The 22,901-nt window shown below is 45.8% G+C and overlaps 1 protein-coding gene across 3 annotated transcripts; it reads right to left on the bottom strand.

The window, feature by feature from the left end:
* Positions 1-22,898, bottom strand: LOC143995817 (lymphocyte antigen 6E-like). 3 transcript variants are annotated; one of them, XR_013277481.1, is made up of 4 exons: positions 22,758-22,898; positions 18,571-18,690; positions 394-691; positions 1-284 (listed from the first exon to the last, which is right to left on the bottom strand). XR_013277481.1 is itself a non-coding variant. In XM_077490530.1 (3 exons), the coding sequence occupies exons 1-3, from the start codon at positions 22,807-22,809 to the stop codon at positions 480-482; spliced, it is 384 nt and encodes a 127-aa protein (XP_077346656.1). In that variant the 5' UTR covers positions 22,810-22,898; the 3' UTR covers positions 1-479. The 3 variants fall into 3 exon arrangements, 1 of the variants encoding a protein (XP_077346656.1); XR_013277482.1 differs by having other exon boundaries at positions 405-691; XM_077490530.1 differs by having other exon boundaries at positions 1-691.
* Between the last annotated feature and the right edge of the window lie 3 nt (positions 22,899-22,901).

The raw sequence follows: 22,901 nt of genomic DNA, 5'->3' as shown, positions 1-22,901 counted from the left end.
TATTGTGAAAAGAAATATAATGCTTTTATTTGGATGTCAAAAAAAAAAAAAATCAGATACAGAAAAGTACAATGGAAGAAGAAATGACATGATTGGTATTTGTGCATAAGGCACAATGTAAGGCCACACACAGGAACCATATGGAGATGTCTGCTCTCCACTGCTATAGACATGGCAAGAAACAGGCAAGAAACGGGCAAGAAACGGGCAAGAAACAGGCAAGAAACGGACAAGAAACGGGCAAGAAACAGGCAAGAAACGGGCAAGAAACAGGCAAGAAACAGGCAAGAAACGGGCAAGAAACGGGCAAGAAACAGGCAAGAATCAGGCAAGAAACGGGCAAGAAACGGGCAAGAAACAGGCAAGAAACAGGCAAAAACGGGCAAGAAACAGGCAAGAAACAGGCACACAAATCAAGGCTTCTCATTACAACAAATGTATTGATGCCGGCTGGTCAATCTGCTCTCTCATATCATATATCAAAGAACGGAGCCGCTGATGAGCATCACAAGGGTTCCCACCACCAGGACAATGATGGAATAGCTGGACTTGATGCTGATGGCCCCGCTGGTGTTGCACAGGTCGGTGTTGCAGCAGGTTGTGGAGGCCGACGCCACCCCCAAGGCACTGCCACTGGATGCCGTGCAGCTGGCTTCGCAGGATTTGCTTATGGAGGTTGCAGAAACTCCATCTAAAGAGAGAACAAATGGAACAGTCATTAACTCTCAATATAATATCCTTCCTGAATGAAGCCTGGAACTAAGTTTGTACACCGATGAGCCGTAAAAAGATGACCACCCACCTAATGTTAAAGCGGTTGTAAAGTCAAATGGAAGGACATTACAGCAGACAGGATGTCCCTACTAGACAGCGTCCTGTGCACCGGCTAATTCCTGTTCCTGTTCTTGCTAATAGAAATTGTGCACGTGCCCATCTGTTACTAGCGCACGCTAGGGTTGCCACCTGTCCAGGATTCGCCCGGACAGTTTGGGTTTGGAATCATGTGTCCGGGTTTCAGACTGTCTGCAACCCGGACAAATTATTTCGACTGGTTTATGGCTTCCAAGCAGGGTTGCTGGCTGCAGTTGTCTAAGCTGAGAGTGTCTGTTACTCTTTCACACTCCCCAAAGCCAACACTAGCAACCGCCCCCACCCCCCCCCCCCCCTCCAATACATAGAGAGAGTGTGACGGACTGGGGTTTATATGGTCACAAAACAGACACCCCAAAGCAAAGTACATATTCATTTTATTTTTATATTTCTAAACATCTCCCTTCTATTCTATTAATAACCAGTAGATGGCAGAGAAGGTACACAAACAGAGTCTATATAAGGCCACACACCATGTGACTGGAAATTAAACTACTTCCAGCCATAAAGTCAGTGGTCATATCTCATGCTGTTTGTGTGATTCTTTGCAGTCCACGCCAAGCTGATCACCTTATCTCATCGCGTCTACAATCATCGGCTCTCTTAATTCACATTTTGAGGCCGGTAACATTTTGGGGGCTCGTCCGGGATTCGTTGTGTTACCAGTGAGAAGGAAGCGCGAGACAAGCGTGAGCCTGCTACAGAGCTACAAGGAGAGTCGTGAATGTCGTCTGCCTCGTGAGTGCAAGTCTTCAGATTGCAACAGAGATGGCGTCTCCTCGTCGTGCGCTGATGTGGGATATCCAGAAACAAATTCATCTGCTTAATGAAGAACAGCTGCATAGCCTCGCTATTATGCTGGAAGATGAAAGAGACGTGGACGTTCCATCAGTGACTGGTATCAACGAAATGGAACTTGTTGAATTTATTGAAGACTACTTGAGAAGTGATCAGCTGGAAAAGTTGGAAGATCAAGGTATGTCTTACCTACTCATCATCCAAGACAAGATCAATGAACTAAAACTTAACAAGGAAAGTACACCAACTGTGGACATTGCAACCGCTGCAAAAAAAATAAGTAGTGGGACTGCAAGGACTGAACAGGTATTGGAGGTGGTGAGATTAACTGATGTTGTTGCTTTATTGCCACGTAGAGAATTTAAAATGCATGGTGGTGTAATTTCAGATCATGGTTCGGACATGAGTTACAGTAGCGTGTGCAGACAAATTGACGAGGGTCTAACAGAAAAATTCCCTGAATCTGAAATTATACGCACAGTGTTGAGAATAATCAAACCTGGTAATTTTAAAGATATGTTGACTGACAAAGATGATCTTACTGTTGCTGAATTGAAAAGGTTTTTGAAGTCACATATGAGAGAACGAAGTGGTAATGAGTTATTTCAGGACCTTAGCAATGCTACCCAGCAAGAAAGAGAAACAGCACAACAATTTGTTTACAGGCTAGTGGGGTTAAAACAAAAAGTTCTGTCTACATCACAACATGATAGGCAAGAGTTTAACTATGACAAAAAACTGGTGCAAGGCATATTCCTTCATACACTGTATCAGGGACTAAATGAGAAAGATTCTAATGTTAGACGAGATATCAAGCCTTACGTGTCTGATTTGACAGTAACGGATGACTTTATCATAGAGCAAGTCACCAGATCAGTTGATGAGGAAACAGAAAGGCAGAGACGCTTAAACAGTGCACCTAAACATAAACCTCTTACTGTTCATTCATCACAGACACCAGGGAATAGTGAAAAAGACACCTTGCAAAAGAGAGTTGAGGGAGATGTTAGAGTAAATCACACTGCATTAATGGAACTAACAACACAGGTCTCTGCTCTCACAAAGAACCTGGAAAAGATGATGAAGCTAACTCCTATTGTTGGAAACCAAATGACTAAGCCACTAACCAATGTTCAAGTTCCAGATACAACTCACTGCAAGCCCAGGTGTGATGATTGCATTAAACGAGGGAGTCAGAACTGCTACCATTGTTTCTACTGTGGTTGGACAGGACACAGAGCGGTTGATTGCTTGAAGAAAAGAAGGCAGTCGGGAAAGGACAGACGGTCACTGGGAAAGGGACAACCAGTGACCACCTCAAATGATCTGTCCCATGCTAAGGTAAACAGGGTATTCACCCACCGGTCAACTAGAACACTCTCAAAAGATTATGGATTCTCCAAACAACACGTAGCACAATTAATTGGAGGAAAATGCCTACTGTCGTGTCGGATGAATGGTGTACCGGTTGACATGTTGATGGATACAGGGGCTCAGGTCAGCATTGTCGGGAAGGCATGGTTAGAAAAGTTTCTACCCAGCGTCTCCATTAGTCACATACAAGATTTACTTTGTGATGAAAACTTATCCATTACAGCTGCAAATGGTTCTCTCATTCCATTCATCGGATGGATTGAAGTCTGCCTGGAATTCAAAAGTAGTGGACATGGAAACTCAGCCATTTATGTGCCAATGCTGGTGAGTGACTGCTCCAATGACAATCCAATTCTTGGGTTTAATGTTATCGAAGAATTGATCAGAGAAAACCGTGACCGACCAAACAGCACCCAAAACCTGACTATCTTGCTGAGTGAAGCTATGAAAGTAAGACAGAGTGTAGCGAATAACATTGTCAATGCTGTCAGTCAAGCAACTGACCCAGGAGAAATATTCGATAGTCGTATGGTCAAAGTGGGGAAGAAGGGACTCCAGATTAAAGGAGGCGAGCTCTGTGAAGTCAAATGTAGAATTAGAGCGTGGCCGAAAGGAGGAATCATGCCATTTGAACCACTTCCCGAATATCCAGTCGAGGAAGGACTTGAACTATTTCCTTCAGTGGTAGATGTGCCAAATGGGTTCTCTAAACTGGTGAAGATACCTATACTGAACCGTGCTCAACATGACATCTACCTTCCACCCAGAACAGTATTGGGTACCATTTCTCCAGCAGCTGAGATTCTACCATTGTCTCCAAACAAAGACGATGGAAAGGGAATTGACCAGAAGAAAAGGGTGTTTCATGTAAACCAGTTGAATCAAGTGGACACTGGAAATCAGCTACCCACTAACAAATCTGTTAAGTGGCACCCACCTGTCAATTTGGAAGATCTCTCAGAAGAAGAACAGGAGATAGCGAGACAAATGTTATATGATGAATCAGATGTCTTTGCTCGAGATGAGGGAGAAATAGGATGCATCCCTAACCTGAAACAGAGGATAAATCTGAAAGATGAAACTCCTGTCCAGAAACGCTACAATTCGATACCGAAACCCCTATACAAAGAAGTGAAAGAATATATCCAAAACCTTCTTGACCGAGGTTGGGTAACAAAATCTTCTTCCGCATACTCATCACCAGTTGTTTGTGTTCGAAAGAAGGACAGTAGCCTACGACTATGTGTTGACTTTAGGGAGTTAAACCGAAAGACTATCCCAGATAGACATCCACTACCCAGAATACAAGATCTGCTGGATAGCTTAGGAGGATTTACGTGGTTCTCAATCCTGGACCAGGGTAGTGCGTATCATCAAGGCTTTGTGCATGAAGACTCCAGACATCTGACGGCTTTCAGCACCCCCTGGGGACTCCTGGAGTGGAACCGTATTCCATTTGGATTAACGAATGCCCCAGCAGCTTTTCAGAGATGCATGGAGAATGTATTAGAGGGCATCAGAGACAAATGTTGTTCTCCATACTTGGATGACGTACTTTGCTACTCCAAAACTTTTCAGGAGCATGTCAATGATATTAGGCAAGTGCTTAGTCGAATGCGTGAGCATGGTATCAAACTTAGACCGAAAAAGTGTGAACTCTTTAAACGACAGATTCGATACCTTGGACGAATGGTGTCAGAAGAAGGCATAAAAATTGACCCAAAAGATCTTGAAGCGGTATTACATTTGAAAAGGAAAGAACCAAAAACAGTGGGAGAAGTCAGATCTTTGTTAGGATTCCTGAGCTACTACAGGTCCTTCATTCAAGATTTCTCTCGACTTGCTAAACCACTGTATGAACTTTTGCAGAACACTGAGAAAGAATCTGCTACATCCATCCCCAAAAACAATCGGAGGGAATCTACAAAGAAAAACGGGAACAAAGCACAAGTGCCATCTAAAACACTGATTCAATGGACACCCAAACATCAAGCTGTAGTATCCAGACTGGTGGACATGCTAACCAATCCACCAATTCTAGCATACCCTGATTTTGATTTACCCTTCGTCTTACACACTGATGCTTCCAATGAAGGCCTAGGTGCTGTACTATACCAACGACAAGGAGAAAAACTTTGTGTTATTGGGTTTGGCTCCAGAACATTGACTCCAGCAGAGCGCAATTACCATCTTCACTCTGGTAAACTTGAGTTTTTAGCTCTCAAGTGGGCAGTCTGTGACAAATTCAGAGATTACTTGTACTACGCTCCAACATTCACTGTTTACACAGACAAAAACCCATTGACATATGTATTGAGTACTGCCAGACTGAATGCTGTGGGTCATCGCTGGGTTGGCGAGTTGGCTGATTTCCACTTCGATATCAAGTACAGGCCAGGTAAACAGAATGCAGACGCAGATACACTGTCACGATTTCCGGTGGAACTCACGAAGAATCTGAGTGAGTACACAGAGCTTGTACCATCTGAGGTTGTGTCAGCTATGTGGCAAGGGAGCAAAGCTGTTGACGAAGAAGAGGCATTATGGGTGGCTTCATTGACTCTTCACTCAGAAAGTGATGTGGCCGAAGAATTGCTGAAAGGACAGACAATCTGCCCAATGACTCAGGAGAATATCAGAGCATTACAACAAGACGATACCAACATTAGAGAAGTGGTCTGGCTTAAGGAGAACGACTGGATTCCAAACCACAAAGAAAAGGAGAGTATGACCAGCAAAACAAGACGTTTGATACATGAATGGAATAAACTCAGAGTCGATGAAGGAATCCTCTATCGACACTCTGGAACCCGAAAACAGCTAGTTCTACCAGAAAAGTTAAAACCATTGGTCTTAAGAAATCTTCATGATGACATGGGTCACATTGGTACTGACAAGGTAACCCACCTAGCACGTGAACGATTTTACTGGCCATTTATGCAAAAAGACATTGATGAATATGTGCTGAAGAAGTGCAGCTGCATCAAACAAAAGCGTCCAAATATCACCGAAAGAGCACCTATGGGTTCGATTACTACCAGTTCACCTTTGGAGTTAGTATCCATTGATTATCTTCACTTGGAGAAAAGCAAAGGAGGATATGAGTATATACTTGTAATAGTTGACCATTTCACACGCTTTGCACAAGCGTATCCAACTAAGAACAAATCTGGAAAAACGACGGCAGAAAAGATCTTTCAAGATTTCATACCACGTTTTGGCTATCCAGAGAAACTCCACCATGACCAAGGAAGAGAATTTGAAAACAACTTATTTCAGACATTGCAACGATTGGCAGGGATTTCTCATTCAAGAACTACTCCATACCATCCACAGGGTAACCCAGTGGAGAGACTGAACCGTACTTTGTTACAGATGCTTCGCACCTTAGAGGAAGAGAAAAAGTCAGATTGGAAAGAACATCTTCCACATATGGTTCATGCATACAATTGCACCAGGCATGAAGCCACAGGATACTCGCCATTCTTTCTATTGTATGGAAGATCTCCTCGTTTGCCAATTGACCTAATGCTCAACCTAAATTTGGAAAAGGAATCAGACAGTCAACCAACATTTACTCAGAAATGGGCATCTAGAATGCAAGAAGCTTACAAAATCGCATCCGAGAATAGCAAAAAATCATCTGCTAAAGGGAAGAAGTACTATGACAAAAAGATAAAAGGAGCACCTCTTCAACCGGGTGATCGGGTCTTAGTACGAAATCTCTCTGAAAGAGGAGGACCTGGTAAACTTCGTTCATACTGGGAAGAATCAGTACACAAAGTGGTAGAAAGAATCAAAGATGGGCCTGTGTACAAAATTCAGCCTGAAAGTGGTAAAAAGACTATTCGAGTACTGCACAGAAATCTTTTACTACCAGTAAATGACCTACCAATTGAAGGACACATTCCAAGAGTACAGATGAAACAAAGGCAATCAAGTAACAGAAAGGATACCAGAATGGATCTGGACCAGGAGGAGGAATGTTCAGATGAAGAAAGATGGTATTATCCTTATATACCAGAGACTACAGAAAGTCATGATTGTATTGTGTCTCAACCAAACTCTCAAAACGTACAGAAAATTCCATTAAGAGTTTCTGCTGAAGAGTTCTATCCTACAACTACCACACCCAATCTTGAACAAGAACAAAATGATGGAACAGTAGTTGGCGACCAAATCTGGGCTACAGACATGGTGGGACTAGACACTGCAGAATTACCCTCATTAAGTCAAGACTTACCTGTGAACCAAGATATGCAAATGGCAAATGATTTTGATGGAGAAGACTCAACTCCTGTCAGAAGATCTACCAGACAAGTTAAGCCTAAAGAGATCTTTACATATGACACACTAGGTCAGCCAAGATACATACCAAGTCAGATTCACACCATACAAACTCACACAATGCTAGCTACTCCCAGGACATGCCAGGTAGTTAACGTAGCTCCTTGGTGGCAACAAGTACCTATTTGGGTTACTTAAATCACTAAATAGTGTTCAGATACCAATTGAGTTTAATGTCAGGAGCCATTAACTGAAGGAGGGGAGAGTGTGACGGACTGGGGTTTATATGGTCACAAAACAGACACCCCAAAGCAAAGTACATATTCATTTTATTTTTATATTTCTAAACATCTCCCTTCTATTCTATTAATAACCAGTAGATGGCAGAGAAGGTACACAAACAGAGTCTATATAAGGCCACACACCATGTGACTGGAAATTAAACTACTTCCAGCCATAAAGTCAGTGGTCATATCTCATGCTGTTTGTGTGATTCTTTGCAGGTATGTACTCTAAATTGTTCCTAATCTGTATTAACCTGTGATAGAAAGATTCCTAAACATCTTGAGCAGATGCAGAAAAAGTCTCAGCAGATTTTATGCTATAGTTTTGCTGTAATTAGAAGTTTAGAACAGCATGTGTCAGAAACAAGTGAAAAGTGCATAAGAACATGAAAATACTGCATTAGTCAGAACAAATGTCTATGATAAACACTAAACCTTTCAAAATAGGTATATTTAAACCTGATTTATTGGAAATGGCATAGATTTATAGAAGCATATGTTTTCTGTTATTTAATATAGAAAAAAACCTATTGTATGTAAAGCTTATGTATTGCATCATACAGACATGCAATGTGCACCATCTAGTGGTTAAAAAAGAGTACTACCATGAAAATATTTGTATTAAAGCAATGCATTGCTAGTATGATTATTGCACACTTAAAATGTACCAGAGAGATAAAGATAATTATCTATAACACTGAATAACAGGGATATATATGTTATTAAAATATAGTAATGTTCATTGTTATAACTACGTTTTAAAATACTTTAGTTAAAATCGGTATTATATATATTGTTAATGGTTATAAACATGTGACTATAAACATGTAAAAGATGTATTGTTATGTAAAAATTAAACTACTTCCAGCCATAAAGTCAGTGGTCATATCTCATGCTGTTTGTGTGATTCTTTGCAGTCCACGCCAAGCTGATCACCTTATCTCATCGCGTCTACAATCATCGGCTCTCTTAATTCACATTTTGAGGCCGGTAACAAGAGCTCGATCTGCACCTCTCCCCCCCCCACCCCTACCCCTCTTTGTCTGCCCACACTCCAATCCCTGGCACTGTGCCTCAGAAAAGGGACATTTGGGACAGAAATTTAAAGTCCAGCAGCCTCAGATCCAACTGGATGAGAGGTGCTGACTGTCAAGAGGTGAGTGAGCTCACCATCCATCTCACCATCCATCCATCTGTGACTAAAGTCTCCCCCTTCCCTCTCTTGCCTCTGAGTAAGTACACTAAGGCAAATCAGGGTTCTTAGAGTACCCCTTATATCAGAGTTCCCCTTTACACCAGAGGCCACAGTCTTTCCCCTTACATCAGAGTCCTCTCTGTACATCAAAGTTCTCAGTGCCCCCCCTTAGATGAGGGTTCCCAGAGCAAAGACCCCTTTCACACTGGGGCGTTTTTCAGGCGTTTTTCATGCGCTTTAGCGTTAAAAAAAGCGCTTGAAAGAAGCTGCAACTGCAATCCCAATGTAAAAGTCCGAGTGCTTTCACACCGAGATCCCTTTCACACTGGGGCATTTTTCATGCGCTTTAGCGTTAAAAAAAGCGCCTGAAGGAAGCTGCAACTGCAATCCCAATGTAAAAGCCCGAGTGCTTTCACACTGAGGCGCTGCGCTGGCAGAGTGTCAAAAAAAGTCCTGCAAGCAGCTTCTTTGCAGTGCTTTTGGAGCGGTGAATACAACGCTCCTAAAACGCCTCTTCCCATTGAAATCAATGGGAAGCGCTTGTAAAACGCCCAAAAAACGCCTGAAAAACGCTATTGGCAGCAGCGTTTTGTGGGCGCTTTTAACCCTTTATTTGGCCACTAGCAGGGGTTAAAAGCGCCCCATTAACGCTCAAAAAATGCTGATAAAGCGCTGCTAGTTTTAAGCGGCGCTTTACGAGCGTTTTTTGGGCGCTGACATTTCACATTGGGACTGCAGATGAGGCTTCTTTCAAGCGCTTTACAGGCGCTTTTTTAACCCCAAAGCGCTTGAAAAACGCCTGAAAAATGCCTGAAAAATGCCCCAGTGTGAAAGGGGTCTTATGTTAGAGTCCCTAGAGTTCTCCCTTACATCAGAGTTTGGAGAGTTCCCCCTTACAGTGAAAGGGAACTCTGCGAGTTCAGATGTAAAGGGGGAACTCTGTGGACTCTGATGTAAAGGGGGACTCTTGTTATTAACTTCATATGATTAGAAATGTTATATAGTAGCAAAATATATGTACAGTTTATACTATAAAAAAAAAGATTGCTGTGTGCCGCTAAAGTGTTCGGGTTTGACTTGAAGAAAAAGTGGCAACCCTAGCGCACGCCCATCTGTTGCTCGCATTGGCGCCAAGCGGGCTGTTTAAACTGAGCCTTGAGCTATGCTTCAGTGCTGTCTTGTCTACAGAGCTCCTGTGCTTACCTGCAACCTGTAAACCTGCATCTGACCCTGTATAGACCCGGCTTGCTTGACTGCTCCTGACTTCTTCCTGCATTGACCCCGGCTTGCCTCTGACCATACTTCTGCCTCTTCCCTATGCTGCTTCCTCCACTGATCTGTTACAGACTCGGCCTGCACCCTGACATTATGCATCTGCACCCGATCCGTCTGCCTGTGTATGATCCGGTTAGTCTGGCTCTGCATCCGCGTCCCCTTTGCCGTTGGACTGCCTGCTGCAAGCCTCTGCCGATATTCCACTGGTGTCTATCCGGCACTCCTGCTCTGCTGCTGTCTGCTAACGGTCTCAGCCGCCTCCTGTCTCCTGCTCACTGGTGCATATCCAGTAGACCTGTGCAATTTGTTTAGTTCCAAATTCGTTTTTTTTTTTTAAGCGGAGGTCTACCCTAAAGTGGAGCTTCCGCTCATTGGAATCCCCCCCCCCCTCCGGTGCCACAATTGGCACCTTTCAGGGGGGAGGGGGGTGCAGGTACCTGTACAGTACAGGTATCTGAACCCACTTCCAGGGTAGATTCTGCAGAAAGTACGCCCCTTTCCGAAGGTCCCCCGATGTCTGCTGGGAAACACACGGATCCCGGAGACAGCGGGGACCATCCTTTTTGCACTGCACGACTTACGCATGCGCAGTAGGGAACTGGGAAATGAAGCCGAAAGGCTCCACTTCCTGATTCCCATACCCAAGATGGCGGCGGCAGCACCCGAGAGACGATCGAGAGATCGGCTTCGGGTGCCGACATCGCGGGCGCGCTGGGCGGGTAAGTGTCATTATTTTAAAAGGCAGCAGCTGCAGTATTTATAAAAAAAAACGGCGGACTCCCGCTTTAACAAATTTCAACAAATTTGTTAATTCGGAAAAATCCGAATCAACAAACAACCCGTTTAACGAATTTTTACGAATATTCATAAATTTGAAAATTCTAAATTCGGAAATTCATACATTCAGAAATTTGAATTTTTTGAATTTACAAATTTTTTCATTTAACACACACAGAGCCGCGGTCCTGCTCTGTCACAAGCGATCGCAGGTGCCCGGCGGACATCGCGGCCACCAGGCCCGCGCATCGGCTCCTTGGAGAAGTGGCACGCGAGTGCACCCCCTATACTGCCGGGAAGCTGAGGACGTCATATGACGCCGGCCCAGGATGGGAGATCCCATCTGCGGATGTTATATGACTATAGTTGGGCAGTGAAGTGGTTGAAAAAAAGGGACTTTAAGGGGTTGTAAAGGTTTAAATGTTTTTTTATTTTAAAATAAAAATAACAAACGTGAAATATTTACCTGCTCTGTGTAAGGGTTTTGCACAGAGCAGCCCCCGGGTCCTCCTCTTCTGGGGTTCCCCGCCGGCACTCCTGGCTCTTCCTCTTCATCGGGTGCCCCCCACGGAGAGCCATTTTCCATGTGGGCACCCATGCGGGCGCCATTGACACAGACAGCAGGACTCGCCCCCCCCCCCCCCCGTCCTGTGCCAATGGCTCCCACTGCTACGAATCTATCCAATGAGGACAGAGACAGTGGCTGGAGCTGCTGGGCTCATCCTTGATGCTGGAACGATCGGGCTCAGGTAAGAAAAAAAAGGGGGGGGGGTATGGGATGGAGGGGGGTACTCAGTGCTAAACCTTTCATCCGATTTCTAAATTGCTGCATTTGTAAATTTTAAATGATAATAGTCCGCTGTCTGAAGGCTCTGATCACTGCACCCCTCTCTTTACTGGGAGAGGGATTATTGGGGAGATGTGTGACCCTCATCTCTAAAACCTGAACCCTTTCCTCTATATACACCCGCTATCATTCCTCTATATACACCCGCTATCATTCCTCTATATACACCCGCTATCATTCCTCTATATACACCCGCTATCATTCCTCTATATACACCCGCTATCATTTCTCTGTATACACCCGCTATCATTTCTCTGTATACACCCGCTATCATTCCTCCATATACACCCGCTATCATACCTCTGTATACACCCACTATCATTCCTCTGTATACACCCGCTATCATTCCTCTATATACACCCGCTATCATTCCTCTATATACACCCGCTATCATTTCTCTGTATACACCCGCTATCATTCCTCCATATACACCCGCTATCATACCTCTATATACACCCGCTATCATTCCTCTATATACACATGCTATCATTTCTCTGTATACACCCGCTATCATACCTCTGTATACACCCGCTATCATTCCTCCATATACACCCACTATCATTCCTCTGTATACACCCGCTATCATTCCTCCCTATACACCCGCTATCATTCCCCTATATACAACCGCTATCATTCCTCTATATACACCCGCTATCATACCTCTGTATACACCCGCTATCATTCCTCTGTATACACCCGCTATCATTCCTCCATATACACCCGCTATCATACCTCTGTATACACCCACTATCATTCCTCTGTATACACCCACTATCATTCCTCTGTATACACCCGCTATCATTCCTCCGTATACACCCGCTATCATTCCTCCATATACACCCGCTATCATACCTCTGTATACACCCGCTATCATTCCTCTGTATACACCCGCTATCATTCCTCTGTATACACCCGCTATCATTCCTCCATATACACCCGCTATCATACCTCTGTATACACCCACTATCATTCCTCTGTATACACCCGCTATCATTCCTCCGTATACACCCGCTATCATTCCTCTGTATACACCCGCTATCATTCCTCTGTATACACCCGCTATCATTCCTCTGTATACACCCGCTATCATTCCTCCGTATACACCCGCTATCATACCTCCGTATACACCCGCTATCATTCCTCTGTATACACCCGCTATCATTCCTCTGTATACATCCGCTATCATTCCTCTGTATACACCCGCTATCATTCCTCCGTATACACCCGCTATCATACCTCGGTATACACCCGCTATCATTCCTCTGTATACACCCGCTATCATTCCTCTGTATACACCCGCTATCATTCCTCTGTATACATCCGTTATCATTCCTCTGTATACGCCCGCTATCATTCCTTTGTATACACCCGCTATCATTCCTCCGTATACACCCGCTATCATTCCTCTGTATACACCCACTATCATTCCTCTGTATACACCCGCTATCATTCCTCTGTATACACCCGCTATCATTCCTCTGTATACATCCGTTATCATTCCTCTGTATACGCCCGCTATCATTCCTTTGTATACACCCGCTATCATTCCTCCGTATACACCCGCTATCATTCCTCTGTATACACCCACTATCATTCCTCTGTATACACCCGCTATCATTCCTCTATATACACCCGCTATCATTCCTCTGTATACACTCGCTATCATTCCTCTGTATACACCCGCTATCATTCCTCTGTATACACCCGCTATCATTCCTCTGTATACATCCGTTATCATTCCTCTGTATACGCCCGCTATTATTCCTCTGTATACGCCCGCTATCATTCCTCTGTATACGCCTGCTATCATTCCTCTGTATACGCCCGCTATCATTCCTCTGTATACACCCGCTATCATTCCTCTGTATACATCCATTATCATTCCTCTGTATACGCCTGCTATCATTCCTCTGTATACGCCCGCTATCATTCCTCTGTATACACCCGCTATCATTCCTCTGTATACATCCATTATCATTCCTCTGTATACGCCCGCTATCATTCCTCTGTATACACCCGTTATCATTCCTCTGTATACACCCACTATCATTCCTTTGTATACACCCGCTATCATTCCTCCGTATACACCCGCTATCATACCTCCGTATACACCCGCTATCATTCCTATGTATACACCCGCTATCATTCCTCTGTATACACCCGCTATCATTCCTCTGTATGCACCCGCTATCATTCCTCTATATACACCCGCTATCATTCCTCTGTATACACCCGCTATCATTCCTCTATATACACCCGCTATCATTCCTCTATATACACCCGCTATCATTCCTCTGTATACGCCCGCTCTCATTCCTCTATATACACCCACTATCATTCCGCTGTATACACCCGCTATCATTCCTCTGTATACACCCTCTATCATTCCTCCGTATACACCCTCTATCATTCCTCTGTATACACCCGCTATCATTCCTCTGTATACACCCGCTATCATTCCTCTGTATACGCCCGCTATCATTCCTCTGTATACACCCGCTATCATTGCTCTGTATACACCCGCTATCATTCCTCTGTATACACCCACTATCATTCCTTTGTATACACCCGCTATCATTCCTCCGTATACACCCGCTATCATACCTCCGTATACACCCGCTATCATTCCTCTGTATACACCCACTATCATTCCTCTGTATACACCCGCTATCATTCCTCTGTATACACCCGCTATCATTCCTCTATATACACCCGCTATCATTCCTCTGTATACACCCGTTATCATTCCTCTGTATACACCCGCTATCATTCCTCTGTATACACCCGCTATCATTCCTCTGTATACATCCGTTATCATTCCTCTGTATAGGCCCGCTATTATTCCTCTGTATACGCCCGCTATCATTCCTCTGTATACGCCTGCTATCATTCCTCTGTATACGCCCGCTATCATTCCTCTGTATACACCCGCTATCATTCCTCTGTATACATCCGTTATCATTCCTCTGTATACGCCCGCTATCATTCCTCTGTATACACCCGCTATCATTCCTCTGTATACGCCCGCTATCATTCCTCTGTATACACCCGCTATCATTGCTCTGTATACACCCGCTATCATTCCTCTGTATACACCCACTATCATTCCTTTGTATACACCCGCTAATATTCCTCCGTATACACCCGCTATCATACCTCCGTATACACCCGCTATCATTCCTCTGTATACACCCACTATCATTCCTCTGTATACACCCGCTATCATTCCTCTGTATACACCCGCTATCATTCCTCTATATACACCCGCTATCATTCCTCTGTATACACCCGCTATCATTCCTCTGTATACGCCCGCTATCATTCCTCTATATACACCCACTATCATTCCGCTGTATACACCCGCTATCATTCCTCCGTATACACCCTCTTTCATTCCTCTGTATACACCCTCTATCATTCCTCCGTATACACCCTCTATCATTCCTCTGTATACACCCGCTATCATTCCTCTGTATACACCCGCTATCATTCCTCTGTATACACCTGCTATAATTTCTCTGTATACACCCGCTATCATTCCTCTATATACACCTGCTATTATTCCTCTGTATACACCCGCTATCATTCCTCTGTATACACCCGCTATCATTCCTCTGTATACACCCGCTATCATTCCTCTGTATACACCCGCTATCATTCCTCTGTATACACCCGCTATCATTCCTCTGTATACGCCCGCTATCATTCCTCTGTATACACCCGCTATCATTGCTCTGTATACACCCGCTATCATTCCTCTGTATACACCCACTACCATTCCTTTGTATACACCCGCTATCATTCCTCCGTATACACCCGCTATCATACCTCCGTATACACCCGCTATCATTCCTCTGTATACACCCACTATCATTCCTCTGTATACACCCGCTATCATTCCTCTGTATACACCCGCTATCATTCCTCTATATACACCCGCTATCATTCCTCTGTATACACCCGCTATCATTCCTCTGTATACACCCGCTATCATTCCTCTATATACACCCGCTATCATTCCTCTGTATACGCCCGATATCATTCCTCTATATACACCCACTATCATTCCGCTGTATACACCCGCTATCATTCCTCTGTATACACCCTCTATCATTCCTCCGTATACACCCTCTATCATTCCTCTGTATACACCCGCTATTATTCCTCTGTATACGCCCGCTATCATTCCTCTGTATACACCCGCTATCATTGCTCTGTATACACCCGCTATCATTCCTCTGTATACACCCACTATCATTCCTTTGTATACACCCGCTATCATTCCTCTGTATACACCCGCTATCATACCTCCGTATACACCCGCTATCATTCCTCTGTATACACCCACTATCATTCCTCTGTATACACCCGCTATCATTCCTCTGTATACACCCGCTATCATTCCTCTATATACACCCGCTATCATTCCTCTGTATACACCCGCTATCATTCCTCTGTATACACCCGCTATCATTCCTCTGTATACATCCGTTATCATTCCTCTGTATACGACCGCTATTATTCCTCTGTATACGCCCGCTATCATTCCTCTGTATACGCCTGCTATCATTCCTCTGTATACGCCCGCTATCATTCCTCTGTATACACCCGCTATCATTCCTCTGTATACATCCGTTATCATTCCTCTGTATACGCCCGCTATCATTCCGATGTATACACACGCTATCATTCCTCTGTTTACGCCCGCTATCATTCCTCTGTATACACCCGCTATCATTGCTCTGTATACACCCGCTATCATTCCTCTGTATACACCCACTATCATTCCTTTGTATACACCCGCTATCATTCCTCCGTATACACCCGCTATCATACCTCCGTAATACACCCGCTATCATTCCTCTGTATACACCCACTATCATTCCTCTGTATACACCCGCTATCATTCCTCTGTATACACCCGCTATCATTCCTCTGTATACACCCGCTATCATTCCTCTGTATACACCCGCTATCATTCCTCTATATACACCCGCTATCATTCCTCTGTATACACCCGCTATCATTCCTCTGTATACACCCGCTATCATTCCTCTATATACACCCGCTATCATTCCTCTGTATACGCCCGATATCATTCCTCTATATACACCCACTATCATTCCGCTGTATACACCCGCTATCATTCCTCTGTATACACCCTCTATCATTCCTCCGTATACACCCTCTATCATTCCCCTGTATACACCCGCTATTATTCCTCTGTATACGCCCGCTATCATTCCTCTGTATACACCCGCTATCATTGCTCTGTATACACCCGCTATCATTCCTCTGTATACACCCACTATCATTCCTTTGTATACACCCGCTATCATTCCTCTGTATACACCCGCTATCATACCTCCGTATACACCCGCTATCATTCCTCTGTATACACCCACTATCATTCCTCTGTATACACCCGCTATCATTCCTCTGTATACACCCGCTATCATTCCTCTATATACACCCGCTATCATTCCTCTGTATACACCCGCTATCATTCCTCTGTATACACCCGCTATCATTCCTCTGTATACATCCGTTATCATTCCTCTGTATACGACCGCTATTATTCCTCTGTATACGCCCGCTATCATTCCTCTGTATACGCCTGCTATCATTCCTCTGTATACGCCCGCTATCATTCCTCTGTATACACCCGCTATCATTCCTCTGTATACATCCGTTATCATTCCTCTGTATACGCCCGCTATCATTCCGATGTATACACACGCTATCATTCCTCTGTTTACGCCCGCTATCATTCCTCTGTATACACCCGCTATCATTGCTCTGTATACACCCGCTATCATTCCTCTGTATACACCCACTATCATTCCTTTGTATACACCCGCTATCATTCCTCCGTATACACCCGCTATCATACCTCCGTAATACACCCGCTATCATTCCTCTGTATACACCCACTATCATTCCTCTGTATACACCCGCTATCATTCCTCTGTATACACCCGCTATCATTCCTCTATATACACCCGCTATCATTCCTCTGTATACACCCGCTATCATTCCTCTGTATACACCAGCTATCATTCCTCTGTATACACCCGCTATCATTCCTCTGTATACGCCCGCTATCATTCCTCTATATACACCCACTATCATTCCGCTGTATACACCCGCTATCATTCCTCTGTATACACCCTCTATCATTCCTCCGTATACACCCGCTATCATTCCTCTGTATACACCCGCTATCATTCCTCTGTATACACCTGCTATCATTCCTCTGTATACACCCGCTATCATTCCTCTGTATACACCCTCTATCATTCCTCTGTATACACCCGCTATCATTCCTCTGTATACACCCGCTATCATTCCTCTGTATACACCTGCTATCATTCCTCTGTATACGCCCGCTATCATTCCTCTATATACACCCGCTATTATTCCTCTGTATACACCTGCTATCATTCCTCTGTATACACCCGCTATCATTCCTCTGTATACACCCGCTATCATTCTTCTGTATACACCCGCTATCATTCCTCTGTATACACCCGCTATCATTCCTCTGTATACGCCCGCTATCATTCCTCTGTATACACCCGCTATCATTCCTCTATATACACCCGCTATCATTCCTCTATATACACCCGCTATCATTCCTCTGTATACACCCGCTATCATTCCTCTGTATACACCCGCTATCATTCCTCTGTATACACCCGCTATCATTCCTCTATATACACCCGCTATCATTCCTCTATATACACCCGCTATCATTCTTCTGTATACACCCGCTATCATTCCTCTGTATACACCCACTGGTCACACTTTATGACTGATTTGCGCTCTTAGACTTTGTAGTGATGTGATTGAGAAAAACTTACAGGCTGAAGCAGTTGCTACAATCGTCTGGCAGTAGGTGTCTGTGGATGAGCAGTTAGTCTCTGTCTGGCAGTTGCTGTTGCTGGTCGCAGCGGTGCAGGTGTAACATTGCAGGGACCAGGCTGAAAGAGAACAACTTAAAGCATTACTCCACCTTTTTATTACCATTTCTCTTTTTCTAATTTTGCTGAAGAAGCTGAGCTTCAAATTTGAATGACAGCGAAATAAGTTTTGCCAGAATTAGCGATGAGCTGAACTGCCCTGAAATCAATGGGAGACAATTCTTTTTAATAAAATTACACATCATACACAGCGCGGCACAACCCCCATCTCGGCAAAGAGCCCATGACGCAGCTCTTTATCCATGTGATCAGCTCTGTCCAATCACAGCTCATCACATGTAAACATGGAAGTGCCCGTAATCGTCTCTCCTCGCCTCACACTGACAGAGTGAGAGGAGAGTCGGCCAGCGGCATCTCCACACAGGGAAGACATGTACAGATAATCAGGGCACTGGTTGTCAGTGCAGCCCCAACAGTGTCGCCAATTTGTGCCCATCAGTGAGGCTATTCTGTGCCCATCAGTGATGCAAGTTAGTGCTGTCTTTCAGTGCCCATCGGTTCCTGCTCATCAGTGCACATCAGTGCCGCCTATCCATGCCACCTATCATTGCCCATAAATGCCGCCCATCAGTGCCGCCCTTCAGTGCCCATCAGTGCTGCATATTACTGCCTCATCGGCAGTACCCCCTCATCAGTACCCGCCAGTGACACCTCATCAGTAGGGATGGGTGAACGGTTTGGCCCAAGCATAAGTTTGGGCCACACTTTGGTTATTCGGACGTTCGGCGAGCACCGAACAATAACAACCTGTTAAAGTCTATGGGACAAGAACAGCAAAAATCAAAAGTGCTAATTTTAAAGGCTAATATGCAAGTAATTGTCATAAAAAGTGTCCCTCATTTTGATCTGATCTATATAGTTGAATATAAAATGCACTTTTTACCTTTCAAAAAGTGTTTTTCCCGGTTCTAAACCTTTCATCCGATTTCTAAATTGATACATTTGTAAATTTCAAAAGCCAATATAAATGAATAGGGTGTCCTATACCTACATACTTAGTAGGTGTCCCTCATTCCCATGCCAAAAAGTTGGGAGGTATGCCATAGTTTTGCTTGTATGCCACCTGGCTGGCCAGGAAAGAAGGGGAAAGGGTGAGCATGCACCCCTCCCCCAATCATCCCAGGCCACATTCCCTCAACATGGGGAAGCACCTTGTCCCCATGTTGATGACCCTGCTGGGAATTGAGGATCTACATGTGGGGGGCTCATCAGAATCTAGTAGCCCCCTTTAATAAGGGCCCCCCCCCATTACTGCCCCACCATGTGAACGAGTAGGGGATACATGGTACCCCTACTCATTGACAAAAAAAAAAAAATTGTTAAAGGTAAGCAAATTGTTTATATATATAAAAAAAAAAAAATCCCCAAAAATGTTCGTTGTAAATCCTTTGTCAATCACCATTTCTACCAGCCATTGACTTGCCAGAAAAACAATCAACGTCCCAACGCACATAGGAATACTGCTTCTAGATATGAATTTTTGTCTCCCGCCAAACAGGGGGCGGAACCATCAGCAGACACTAAACAGAGGGCCAAGCCATCAGCTCACCCCTAGCCACTCACACTCCAATCCCCGGAATTCTGTGCTCAGGAGAGGGATGCGTGGGTTGGAAATTTGAAGCTCAGCAGCCGGCAGATGTGGATGAAAGGTGTCAGTGCTTGAGCCTCCATCCTCGGGTGAGTGAGCGTACCATCCAATGTCTGATTCCCGTTTCCTCCCTTCCAACGTCTGATCCCCCTTCCTCCCTTCCAATGTCTGATCCCCCTTCTTCCTTTCCAACGTCTGATCCCCCTTGCTCCATTCCAACGTCTGATCCCCCGTCCTCCCTTCCAACGTCTGATCCCCCGTCCTCCCTTCCAACATCTGATCCAACATCTGATTCCCCCTTCCTCCCTTCCAACGTCTGATCCCCCTTCCTCCCTTCCAACGTCTGATCCCCCTTCCTCCCTTCCAACGTCTGACCCGCCCTTCCTCCCTTCCAACGTCTGACCCGCCCTTCCTTCCAACGTCTGATCCAACGTCTGATTCCCCCTTCCTCCCTTCCAACGTCTGATCCCCCTTCCTCCCTTCCAACGTCTGATCCCCCTTCCTCCCTTCCAATGTCTGATCCCCCTTCCTCCCTTCCAACGTCTGATTCCCCCTTCCTCCCTTCCAACGTCTGACCCGCCCTTCCTCCCTTCCAACGTCTGACCCGCCCTTCCTCCCTTCCAACGTCTGACCCCCCCTTCCTCCCTTCCATTGTCTGATCCCCCCTTCCTCCCTTCCATTGTCTGATCCCCCCTTCCTCCCTTCCATTGTCTGATCCCCCCTTCCTCCCTTCCATTGTCTGATCCCCCTTGCTCCCTTCCAACGTCTGATCCCCCTTGCTCCCTTCCAACGTCTGATCCCCCGTCCTCCCTTCCAACGTCTGATCCCCCGTCCTCCCTTCCAACGTCTGATCCAACGTCTGATTCCCCCTTCCTCCCTTCCAACGTCTGATCCCCCTTCCTCCCTTCCAACGTCTGATCCCCCTTCCTCCCTTCCAACGTCTGATCCCCCTTCCTCCCTTCCAACGTCTGATCCCCCTTCCTCCCTTCCAACGTCTGACCCGCCCTTCCTCCCTTCCAACGTCTGACCCGCCCTTCCTTCCAACGTCTGATCCAACGTCTGATTCCCCCTTCCTCCCTTCCAACGTCTGATTCCCCCTTCCTCCCTTCCAACGTCTGATCCCCCTTCCTCCCTTCCAACGTCTGATCCCCCTTCCTCCCTTCCAACGTCTGACCCCCCCTTCCTCCCTTCCATTGTCTGATCCCTCCCTTCCTCCCTTCCATTGTCTGATCCCCGTCCTCCCTTTCAACGTCTGATCCCCCTTGCTCCCTTCCAACGTCTGATCCCCCGTCCTCCCTTCCAACGTCTGATCCAACGTCTGATTCCCCCTTCCTCCCTTCCAACGTCTGATCCCCCTTCCTCCCTTCCAACGTCTGATCCCCTTCCTCCCTTCCAACGTCTGACCCGCCCTTCCTCCCTTCCAACGTCTGACCCCCCCTTCCTCCCTTCCATTGTCTGATCCCCCCTTCCTCCCTTCCATTGTCTGATCCCCTTCCTCCCTTCCATTGTCTGATCCCCCATCCTCCCTTTCAATGTCTGATCGCCCGTCCTCCCTTCCAACGTCTGATCCCCTGTCCTCCCTTCCAACGTCTGATCCCCCATCCTCCCTCCCATTTTCTGATCCCCCGTCCTCCCTTCCAACGTCTGATCCCCCGTCCTCCCTTCCAACGTCTGATCCCCCGTCCTCCCTTCCAACGTCTGATCCCCCGTCCTCCCTTCCAACGTCTGATCCACCGTCCTCCCTTCCAACGTCTGATCCCCCGTCCTTCCTTCCAACGTCTGATCCCCCGTCCTTCCTTCCAACGTCTGATCCCCGTCCTCCGTTCCAACGTCTGATCCCCCGTCCTCCCTTCCAACGTCTGATCCATCGTCCTCCCTTCCAACGTCTGATCCCCCTTCCTCTGTTCTCTATCTTCCCTCTGAGTGAGTGTGTATACTAAGATAAGGGGGACTCTGGTGTAAGGGGGGCTTTGGAAACCCTGATTTAAGGTGAAATGCTGGGAACTCTAAAGTAAGTGGGAGCTTTGGTGAGCAGAAACCCCCTTGCATCAGAGTTCTTCTTTAGACCAGAGTCCACAGCGTTCCCCCTTAAAATAAATTGGCATGCGGCGCTAACGTGTTCGGGTTTGACTTGAAGAAAAGGTGGCAACCCCAACTATATCATCCATACCAAGGACTCCCTGGAGGCTGGGGTCACCTTCCTGAAAGCTCCAGGGGAGGTGTAGAGCTGGAGGTGTGCAGTACGGGGCGTTGGTGGAGAGGTCAGCTGGGGCCTCAGCTGCTTCTTCTTCGACTGCAATCACCGGGGGGGCAGAATGTGTGGCTGCCAGCACCATAGATGGGGTAACTGCGGGGGGTCCACCGACCCACAGGGGGGTTTGCATTGTTTGCCACCCCCCCCCCCCCCAAAAAAAATATACGCCAGCCACCACTGATCTCCACCTAAATTGCTGGCTACAAGAATTCAATGGCTCCTTACCTGTCCCTATGCAGAGAGCGGCCAGGAGGAGGATGCTTGCATATGCTGCCATTGTGAGCTGGAGGAGACTTGTGACAACCCCAAAGCTTTGTGCCCTAATATATACATCTTCATGTGTTTGCTACAGCTGTCACCATGAAAACT

The sequence above is a fragment of the Lithobates pipiens genome, unplaced genomic scaffold, assembly GCF_037356315.1.
Source record: "Lithobates pipiens isolate NorthernLeopardFrog02 unplaced genomic scaffold, aLitPip1_a1.2 Scaffold_19, whole genome shotgun sequence".
Taxonomy (NCBI): Eukaryota; Metazoa; Chordata; class Amphibia; order Anura; family Ranidae; genus Lithobates; species Lithobates pipiens.
The sequence above is the reverse complement of the archived record's forward strand: the minus strand, read 5'-3'. Positions and strand labels throughout refer to the sequence as shown.

Excerpts from the sequence above, each read along its gene's own strand:
- LOC143995817 (XM_077490530.1), bottom strand. The coding sequence starts at position 22,809 with ATGGCAGCATATGCAAGCATCCTCCTCCTGGCCGCTCTCTGCATAGGG. Across the intron at positions 18,691-22,757 it reads CGCTCTCTGCATAGGGACAG|CCTGGTCCCTGCAATGTTAC; the intron begins GTAAGGAGCCAT and ends GTTCTCTTTCAG. Across the intron at positions 692-18,570 it reads TGTAGCAACTGCTTCAGCCT|ATGGAGTTTCTGCAACCTCC; the intron begins GTAAGTTTTTCT and ends TTCTCTCTTTAG.